The 11,134-nt window shown below is 38.9% G+C and overlaps 1 protein-coding gene across 2 annotated transcripts in view; it reads right to left on the bottom strand.

Moving 5' to 3' along the window:
- Window positions 1–5,418: 5,418 nt before the first annotated feature.
- The window catches only part of Rala (Ras-like protein A), a 65,477-nt gene continuing 59,761 nt past the window's right edge, over window positions 5,419–11,134 (bottom strand). For both annotated transcript variants that reach the window (XM_090160659.1, XM_090160658.1), the window contains 3 exons: window positions 10,874–11,082; window positions 7,745–7,916; window positions 5,419–6,176 (listed from right to left, as the gene is read on the bottom strand). In XM_090160659.1, the coding sequence (XP_090016785.1) occupies window positions 6,066–6,176; window positions 7,745–7,916; window positions 10,874–11,082 (492 nt within the window). In that variant the 3' untranslated portion in view covers window positions 5,419–6,065. The remainder of the gene's footprint in view (window positions 6,177–7,744; window positions 7,917–10,873; window positions 11,083–11,134) is intronic.

The raw sequence follows: 11,134 nt of genomic DNA, 5'->3' as shown, positions 1-11,134 counted from the left end.
ACCTGTATAGTGCCCCGTTTTGAGTGAAAATAAAAATTGTCACGTTAGCTATGGCCGCCATTTTGACGGCAGTTTTTAATCTATAGGAAAAAAACCTGGGAGACGTCGACATAAGTCACGCCGATATTACTCTATTCATTTCAAACAAGAACATCGTTCATAAGCCAGTCAGGAGGCTGGAATTTATAGTTGATTCGATCCGAAAAGTGTTTCTGGGATTGCGTGTTTTAACCGGTGAAAAGATTACTCATAGTTCAATACAGGCACTACTACCAAATCCGTGGATAATCAGATAATCTTCGTTATTCGTAAATTTGGCTTTAAAAATAATGATACTAGCATTTAAATATAATTTTGGCATGGTTTAATGGTTCAATGGTTTTAATTTGTCTGTAGCAGACGCTAGATCTTAGGCGCAACCTCGGAGAAGCTTGCGCCGTTACGCCACCTAGACTTGGTAGCTAATACTTTTACCTTTTTTCGTTGAGTCGAAAAGAATTAAAAATTTTCATAATAAATTTCGCCCAACCCTTGACAATGAAAATTGAAAAATTTCTAAAACGTTACCTTTCAAAATAATTTTGCCAGACAACCTATTGCAGTTCGATATTCATGGTAGAGATTAATAAAATGAAATACTTATCCTTCACTGGAGTTTAAATTTGTTCTTCTTAACGAAATGTAATCCTCCGTCAAAATCAAAGACCAGTGGCCAGGGCTGGACATAAGGAACTAGTCACGGAATTTGACTACTAAAATAAATGCTCTTGACTTCTAAAATTAATCGAAATCTGGGGGCTCACTAGTCAATTTGACTAGTGAAATTTTTTCTTCAATAATGGCGAATAAGGCGTATCATAAATTCATCATTCATCAATTTTAAATAAATTGTGATCGGCCAAAGTCATGTAACTCAAGTGATATTAAATTCCTATTTTAATTCTGACCGGTAAAGCAAAATGTTGGCTCTCCTTGTTTTATACCCCCACTAATCAGTCACTACTAATATAATATAAGATAGGAGGCTCACTAGTCAGGCTGACTACTAAAAAAATATCCTTATGTACAACCCTGCCAGTTGTGCTATTTATAGAGATTAGAAGTGAAAATAGCAGACGGACCATTATATACCGTCGCCTATTTATCTGCTTTTGGAGAACTGTAGCGAAAACACCTTTTAAGTGATTTTTATAGGTTGTATATAACCATGGACTAATTAACACAGGGACACCCTGTTCCCGAATATTTGCTTCGGGCGATTGTTAAATGTGCGCTCTGGCGGTATAGTTAAGAACTAACGGAAAACTAGGGTCAAACGGGAAGGTGGAAAGGGGGGGGGGGTGAACAAGTCATAAACCTTGTCAATGTGACTACCATGTTGTGGCGCGTACAGTTTCGTTTTTCGGATTTAAATTAGCTTGAATTGCCCTTCTCAATTTGAACTAAATAGAAAATGAATTTTTCTTCATTAACTTATGAAACGATGTTCATTTATTCACCTAAAAAAGGGACAAAGATAATTGGATGACAATTTTATTTCTGGTAAGTGTTTACCAAGGATTAATAAACAGCCTTTTTATCGCTATCAATTTCCGAATTTCTTTATTGTAATATTGGTTTTATTTTGTAGATGATGATGATTTAGGGTTTAGGGAATGGTATAAAACATACTCCACTCATATGCTGTATCTTGAATCACTTTTACACGATTTACATACACAGAGTTTTTCATTTTTCCCCATAAAATATTATCTAATGCTAAAAAACTATCATAAAATGTATTGTCGCGGAAAAAAAAGACCGTTGTAAAAACCGAGATAGAACCGTCTGCTATTTTTTTCCAAATTCTTATTTTTTTTTTCAAAAATAAGAAAGACTTTATTGGTGTATATGGCAGCGGAGGCCTTTACACCATGTGCATCATACAGAATTAGACTACAAATTGAAAGTATATACAAACAGCGATAAGAAGATAAATACACAAACCAAAAACCAAACTATTGTACCCGGCAAAGTTAACGAATGCCCACGGCGCGGAGCAGATTACACACGTCCGAAATAATCGGTAGTACACCTCGAGAAAAGGCCATACGGAGACCCGATACAGAGTGGAGAAAGTCACCTGCCGTAAGCGACGCCAAAAACAAATGGCGGGGACCGCTAGCCGCCCGACATTTAAAAGGAATGTGGTGAAGCGTCTCTATCGCCGCGCACTGACCGGAGCGACACACCGAAGACGTTCTTAAGCGAAAACGGAAAAGCACCGCAGCAGTTGGAAGCCGTTCACAGTTAACACGTGCTACTAACGAGTCTTGCCAACGTGGCAACCGAAGACCCGCAATACAGTCCCGTGACGGATCAGTCTTGTACCACCCGACGCCCCGAGCCGAAACAAAGTGGTTCCATGAAACCTGCCAAGAGTCCGTAACCAGAACCGAAACCCGTGTTTTAAGGTAGATTTTGGTGCGAGGCAAAAAACCATCGGCCGCGCAGCATGGTCGATAGCCGCTACTGTGGCACATTTGTACGCCATCTCGTTCCCTGGGATACCGGAATGAGCCGGACACCACAATAGTTTAACACGCCCGGGGTAACCGTGACAGAGGCTCCGGAAACGTAGCACTTGAGGGTCAGGGCCGTCCCCCAAAATCATAGCCAAGGCCGATTGGGAGTCGGAGCATACGACAATGTTCCCGAGACCTTCACTGCGAGCGAAAGCCACCGCTTGATTAATGGCAAAGAGCTCCACCGTGTTAATCGGGTGGCCCGGATCCACAACGAACGGACGAGCGACATCGCGATCAGGAATGCAGAAGCTGGCGCCGGCACAGCTGGATACGTCCTGGAGGGAGCCGTCGGTATATATGACCACGGAATCGCCGGCCATGGCATGGAGTTCGTAAAAGAAGAGCTGGCGCAACTCGACATCCAAGAACTCTGACTTTGAGGAGCGCAGCCAGCGACAGTTGACGTCCGCCTGGACAGGGGTCCAAATTCTTAGATGATATTGAAAACTATATACTAGATGGCGGTAGCCGTTTCCTTTCTGTGATGTTTTGACCCGAGTAAAATTCTGTCGGGGGGGGGGGGGGATAAAAAGAGGAAGAGCATTTAACAAGGGTCTTTCGGAGCTCCCTATAGAGTAATATCGCCGTGAAGTATGTCGACGTCACCCATGCTTTTTCCTATAGATAAAAAACTGCCCTCAAAATGGCGGCCATAGCCCAAAGCTACAGAGCGATACTACTCTTATAACATGGAAACGGGGTGTCCCTGTGTTAATTAGTCCATGATATAACTTATTAAATAATTCGTTTTGCGTTAAACAATGAAACGATTAAAAATACTTAATGTTAAATATCTGTAATACATTATGATAATTTGACTAAATATTCTGGTGAAATTGTGATTCATTCATTTCCATTCTAATAGATTTCGGTAGTTAATTTACGGCAGAGTACACGACGACAATAATTGTGTTCGGACAAAACTACGACATACCTTTTTTGTGACGATAACTGAAGAAATCGCAATGATGGTAATAACGTACCCATATTGAACCAAATATTTGAATATTTAAAAAGGGAAAAATAGAGAAAATGTTTTTGCCAAAAGAATTAATGACAAAAACTATTTTGGGTAGGGCCGAGTTATTTATTAGGCAATATAGGAAAATGACCAGGGTTCGGATTCTAACGTTTATTCTAATTTATATTTTGGCTAAAAATACTTACATTTTTTAAAATTAAAATGCTAATTATGAGGGCTCATTTCGAAACGTTGCAAAGGGCTTGGAAAACTCTACCAATGGCCAATAATTAATATCTTTTAGTTTCTCGACATACGCAATTCTCACGAAGGTTCTTAAGAGGGGCTGAAAAATTGGTGAATAAGTAGATAAGTCCATAATGAAAAGGGATAATAAAGCTAAACCCTAAACAAATTTGAAGAATTTTAAAAACTTACTAATAGCTCGTACCGATAGGTCTTCGAGCGGATGAAAACGCGAAACTCGGACCAAATAGATCATCGAGTGAATAATTAAATAAAATAAAATAAAATAAAATAAAATAGCCAGAAAATCCAACGGTAGACCGGTTTCGTCCTATTTGGGACTCGTCAGTACCGTGCGGGAAATCTGGCTTGCGACTATAACACCGAATAGAGAAACTAAGCCTAAATATTAAAAATTTCAAAACGAGTTTTATTTTATTTTATTTTATTTAATTATTCACTCGAAGATCTATTTGGTCCGAGTTTCGCGTTTTCATCCGCTCGAAGACCTATCGGTACGAGATATTAGTAAGTTTTTAAAATTCTTCAAATTTGTTTAGGGTTTAGCTTTATTATCCCTTTTCATTATGGACTTATCTACTTATTCACCAATTTTTCATCCTGTACAATGCAGTCCATAGGTGGTTCCTTTTAACTTAACATTACGTATATAATAATCTCCACCACTCTCCCCCTATTCGGCTCGTTTTGAAATTTTTAATATTTAGGCTTAGTTTCTCTATTCGGTGTTATAGTCGCAAGCCAGATTTCCCGCACGGTACTGACGAGTCCCAAATAGGACGAAACCGGTCTACCGTTGGATTTTCTGGCTATTTTATTTTATTTAATTATTCACTCGAAGATCTATTTGGTCCGAGTTTCGCGTTTTCATCCGCTCGAAGACCTATCGGTACGAGCTATTAGTAAGTTTTTAAAATTCTTCAAATTTGTTTAGGGTTTAGCTTTATTATCCCTTTTCATTATGTTCTTAAGAGGGGCTGACCACTGTGTACACGCTTCCCATAAACATAACGGTTATGTTGGCGTACTCTTCGAGTATTCTCAGCGTACTCTTAGAGTAAACTGAGCGTACTCTTCGAGTAATCTCAGCGTACTCTTAGAGTAAACTGAGCGTACTCTTCGAGTAATCCAAAACTTTGGGAGTTACAAACGTTTTTACTCACATAAAGAAAAATACATTATGACGCGCTCTTGTAGAAACTAAGCTAAAGCTTTATCACACTGCCGCTTGAAACAAGTTTTCATAGCGAGTTTCTCAATTTTTTGGTTCAAAAACAACTTACAAACCGAAATAAAATTGGTTTTAAGGTCTAGTGTGACCCTAACTCAAGTGATAAGCAATTTGGTTCTTGGCTAATTTAATCATTAAAACCGCTACAACTAGTAACGTAGAATTGTTTTAACAAAATATATATAACCTGAAAAAAGGTTATTAAAGGTCGCTAGATAACTTGCGCATTAGCCTAGCTGATTATTATAACGAGTTTGTTAGGATGACTGTAAGGAAATGTGAGGAATATATACCATAATTATCATATTTTGGCGAAAAACAAAGCTTCAAAAATCAAATCGGAGCTATGCCCTATTCGTAAGCATACCCTTATGAATAAAATTCACTAGACATACTTGGCACAAGCAACAAAATTTAATAACATTGCCCATTTTACAAAAAAAAGGAAGCAAACATATATCAATATATATAATCAAATTATGTACAATGAACAAATGACAAATTATGGTCCTTAAGATGTTTGGTTTTTCAATTTAGTACCAGCACTTTTCATAGGTGAACATTTCTAAATGTGAATCGGGAATCGAAGTTGAAAACAATACCCGAGTCCGAAATACACGCGTGCCTAAAATATGTTACTTTTCTTATACTATAAATAGGCAGTCTTTTGTACGAAAATGTCAACAACGCTTCGAGTAATTTTATTAATTAATTTATTATTCTTTATTATTAACCCTTTTTTATCAAATTTTTGACGTTTTCTTAAAAATCCACTTTATATAAATTTATTTTACAAAAAACGCGCCAGTTCTGATTACTCGTAAGTATAGGCAGATGATCATTGAACGTTCTGCTCCGTTTCTGAAGTCTAAGTGAGGGGAATTGGATAGGTGCTACGAGCTAATTTAGCTGGATTGAACAGATAAGTGGGATGGTCGGTTGGTTGGTTGGTTGGTTGATGGGTTAGAAGGCCGAGGGAGAGCTAAGTTTATGTAATTGGGTGGAATTCCGATTGAAATAATTTAAACACGGCCTAGCACTATAGAATGATGCACTTTCTCTTTCCTTTCCCCGGCTTCTTCGGACCATTCGTTGATTTACTCTCGGCTAATTTTCGATTCTTGATTTCTCTCATAAGATCGTAAAACACCTACAAAGAAAAAGACGGTAACCAAATTTCAAAAGCATTTCTACTTCAACACAAACTCAAATTCCCAGACCTTTTCAGAAATTTATTTTAAACCAAAATTTGGCCATTCTTAACCTATATTTAGCTAAACGTTTTCTATTGGCAATGAAAATACAATTGTAAAGTAATATGAACTTTTCGTTTTGACGTAGCTCTTACGTCTTTTTCTCTTTCATTTACAAGTACTACATTTTGTGTAGTGTGAATTAAAATATTAAACCTGTGATATTTGCAATAACGCAGGGTTGCCACAGTATTTTTCATATTCAATTTTCCAAACTTTTGTTTTAGTAAAAATTTTCTACACGTAACCAAAATTAAATTAACTGACTTTTATCCCTATTTTCAAATTCTTCCGACTTTTCCACCAATTCGAATGGGATTTTCGTGGAAAGTTATAATGGTGACTTTTGACGTGAGATAATGAGGAACAATTATAATTAAATAAAATCAGAAAGATGCCTAGTGTTGTGTAGCGCCATCTTCAGCATTTAATTATAACTTGTAATTTACTTTTCTGTGAATTGGTATTACCATAAATATATAACATTATTGCATAAGTTTGTCACTTTGGAGAATATTTTACTGAGAGCTAGTAACGTCATCACAAGAAGAAAATCTCCCTCTAGCGAGGCGCTACCAAAGGATAATAATCAGCTAGGCTAATACCCAAGGCACCACCTTAGGCCTAAGTCATCAAGCGACTTTTGAAGCCATTAATTCAGGTGGCCGGGTTACAATGCGTAGGAGGGTGGTGGCAAGCCCTGCATACTTGTGACGCGTTAGCAAGCGGACGCAAAACGGCGACGAAGCCCGTAATGCAGTTTGTTTTGTGAACAGCCCTCAGTAAAACCTTTGCATGTGAAGAATAGGAAGTGTAACACTTATGTAACAATATTTAGGGATGCACCGATATATCAGCCTATTTTTCTAATACCGGTATCGGTCCATATCGTTTCGCTTAAGCCGATATTGGCCGATACCAGTATTAGAAAAATATTTTCAGAAAAACATTAAAAAATAAGAAAATTATCGATTAACTAATTTATGATAATATTATATTTGATTGGCTGCGCCACGTACGCCAGACTTCAGAAGCTAGATCATACTTGTTTTTAGACATGGGGTTACGAGTGTAAACAAATAAAAACAACGATATTGGATTTGTGATAGCAAATGGGTATCACGTAAAATGAAAAGAAACATTCGGAAATGCAGATTGCAAACTTTTTTCCATGCAAAATTAGAATAAAATGGTATGACAGTGTACTGAACCGTCTTTTACAATGATTTTATCATATACACTACTGTTATGTTAGATAACTTTGTTAATATCGCCCGATGTATCGTACAATATTACCCCCGATGTTATCGGCCACGAATAGCTGATATATCGGCTGTACCTATATCGGTGCATCCCTAACAAAATTTTACATTTATAGCGTATTAGTTCAGAAACTACTTTTTTTTCGCGTTATCCATTAAAATCAATGATTTAAATGAAAACGCCGGTTGTTTCGGAAACATACTTTGTCAACGTTTTCTCTAGTTTTGGCCGAAGTCTCAACGTATGGAACTCCCCATTGAGCGGCTCGCTCTTCCGCCTCGGCTCTCGACACTTGTCTTTTCTCCAGATCCGCCTTGTTTCCCACTAATAGAAACGGAATATTGTCGTCGCCTTTCACCCTTAAAATTTGTTCCCTTTAAAACGAAAAATACATTAACAACCAGTAATATTACATCTAAACGGTAAACGCCAAGCTTTGGACAGTACCCCAGGGAAAAAGTTATTTTTATGGCGAAGACGGGAGTTAAAAATATTCACGGGCTGTTTTGTAATTGTTGTTTCTATAAAATAAAACCATACAAATAGTTCTTTTTATAAAGTAACGTGGCCTTCTTGTTTAAATGTTGCTCTTACGTCACAGGATCTTACTTTCATGAGTCTACGAGCGCGCGCTACAATCCAGAGGAATATTGCTTTTTCTATCGTCCTTGCAAATCGCTCGTGCGAAGAAAATACTAATAAAGCTCGGTCTTGTGACGAAAGAGCAACATTTTAACAAGTTGGGCAAGACCACTTTTATTTTATAAAATGTTTTAATCTGCGTCACGAGCGCCAGTTATTTCAGTGCTTTACTAGCATGCGGGATTTGCACGCGTGATTTGCATGCGTGTTTCAGATTCCGAAGCGCGTGCTCTCTACCTTCAAGAGCTACAGCTAAGTGATGTAGACAAAACATTGTCACATGACCTTCGGTATTTTATAGAAACACCTATTAATTTTTAAAGTTTAGATTTCTTGGCGTTTGGGCGACAGCAGTGCCCTCTTTTGAAACTTTGGCGAACAACGACTAGCGTCATCCGATTCCCGCGTGTAACCATGGCTACTAGCTCGCGCCAAGCAGCGCGAGCGTCGGTATTAACCAGCGTGAAATGGTTTTTGCGTCTTCCGCCGAGTGGCTCTGTTGGTAGGGTGTCCGCGTTGAAATCAAGTGGCACCGATTTTGAAACGAAAATAGCTATTCTGGAATGATTTATCGTATTTGGTAATGTGATTGTCTTACATATTAATCCGTAGCTTGCTAGTGTTTGTTACCGTAGTAGAGCATAAATTAAAACACCCATGACGGTCACGTGCTTATTTGGCAGGATCGTGTGGCGTTTTGGCCATTGAGTTTAGAATAATATAGAGCCCTAGAGCGGATTTTCTCCATAGGCTTTAAGCTTTCCATAAGTGGCAACGGGACTGAAAATCAAGGAACTTTATCATTTACCTTCTACAATGCATTCTCGTCTCGCGCCAGACTGCGCGCGCATGCAAATCCACGAGACATTATTGATCTGTCAAAGGCTGTTTAATCTTGTCAACAGAAGGCGCCAGGCGTACTTTGATAAAGTTCCTTGATTTTCAGTCCCGTTGCCACTAATGCTAAGTAGAGCATAGCGCCGAACCAATTGTCAACGGCGGCGGCGGGAACGATAATTAGTTCGGCGGCGGCGGCGCATAAGGGGAAAAAATGCCCCCCTCCCTCAGAAATAGCGCCAGCCTTTTAATAGACCGCTAGAACTTAAATTGTTAAACACATTTAAAAAAATACATGTTTAATAGAATGTTTTTTATTAAAATAGGAACCACTTGTTTCCAAAACAAAGAAGAGGTAACTTTGGTTACATACTATCAGATTTAACTTATTTAATCATAAGTGAGCCTGAAAGAATTTTTTCATAATGATACCTTGTTGCAAGGATATGACGTTATTGACGTCACTTCCCAGTCGATGACGGTTTTATCGTCATCAAAACTAGTTCTCGCGTAGGGGGGAAGGAAGTTAAAACCAGTTTTACGCGACGTTAGTGCTGTATTTTCTTTGGTGGCTGTCAAAGACTATGTAAAGTTACGCGTAGCTTTATATAGTCTTTGGTGGCTGTGAAACAAGGTTTCATTTAAATTTTTAATACAGATATGTTAAACAGAGGCACACTTATGAGTAACTATGTCACATATGATACTATTAAACTAAAACATTTACGCTAGTAATAACAATACTGTACTAATTTACTACCATTTCACTAGTATTATTACCTATACACTGTTTTTTTTTTAGAAGCTCGTTATGAGCGATTGTAACGGGTGGGACAATTCAGTCCGCTCGTCCATTTGATTAATCAGGTGCGAGATATGTGTTACGGCCACGCCAACGGGGGGATACTTGGGGATAGGGTTGGGACACCCGTGGCGGAAGTATGACAACCACCCGTTGGGGGATTAGTGGTCGTCCTCACACGGCCATCCATAAACTCTGCCTCCCGGACGCCTGGGATTACAGGAGTGAGCCACTACTCCCGGCTATACACTCTTTTTAGAAACTTTTGCTGGGCGCCGCCATTATCGTACAGACAACCAACGAGCCAGCCCTCTACCGCATAAATTTCATCCCCCCAAATCCGGTTTTTCCCCGCGCATTTCAGTCTATTATCACACATTATTTTATCTTTGTATCAAAGGAATTTTTAAAATGTAATAGAATAGTTATTGCTGAATGCAGCCAATGCAGCTGATACGTTTCTGTACTTATTACAAAATACGAGGCGAGGCAACTCCAAAGCCGTTTTCGTTTCTCTCTCTCCTATCCCAGCTATCTGCTGCAAGAAATCTTGGTGCACGCGGTGCAGTGGTGCCAGATCTTTTGGAAATTAATAATTATTTTTAATTTTATAACGCTAGTACGGTGCACCCAACAGCCTAGGAATCGTAGCACTATGTAGTTTAGATCTCAAAACGTAATTATTATACTTTAATAATGGAAATTAATTCGGCGGCGAAATGAAATTGTTTCGGTGGCGGCGGCGGCGGCGGCGTTTCGGCGTTATCTAAATAATCGGCGGCGGCGGCGTTTGATCGGCGGCGCTATCCTCTAATGCTAAGCTTAAAGACTATGGAGAAAATCCGTTCTGAGGCTCTATATTATTCTCAACTCAATGGTTTTGCCTCGTGATCTGTGTTATGTCATGGCGGCCCTTTCAAGGCGGGGCTTAGTTATGACGTTGCCTACGACGCTACGAGCTATCACACAATTGGGGTGTTGTACAACTTTAAGAAAGGAAACAGGCCGAAACTTGGGAAAGCTTGGCGCTTCAAGAGAAAATTTAGAAACCTAAAATCTGCTGTGGCTGAGAAGCTCTCTTGTTCCGTGATGGAAAAGACACACAGGAAGCCCTCCCCCGAACGGAAGTAGTTGTCTCTGATCGCGGCGTAATCTTCTTGGCCCGCTGTGTCCAGGATGTCAATTTGGCCTTCTTCGCCATCCAGCAAAACCTTCTTCCGGTAGGAGTCGGCTTTAGTTGGTTCGTAATCTTCAACGAACTGAAACAAATTAAAAATATGTATTTAAAGATTTATCCTACAACTATAATAT

This window comes from Leiobunum rupestre, chromosome 10 (genome assembly GCF_980474605.1).
Source record: "Leiobunum rupestre chromosome 10, qqLeiRupe1.1.hap1, whole genome shotgun sequence".
NCBI classification, from domain to species: Eukaryota; Metazoa; Arthropoda; class Arachnida; order Opiliones; family Sclerosomatidae; genus Leiobunum; species Leiobunum rupestre.
The sequence above is the reverse complement of the archived record's forward strand: the minus strand, read 5'-3'. Positions and strand labels throughout refer to the sequence as shown.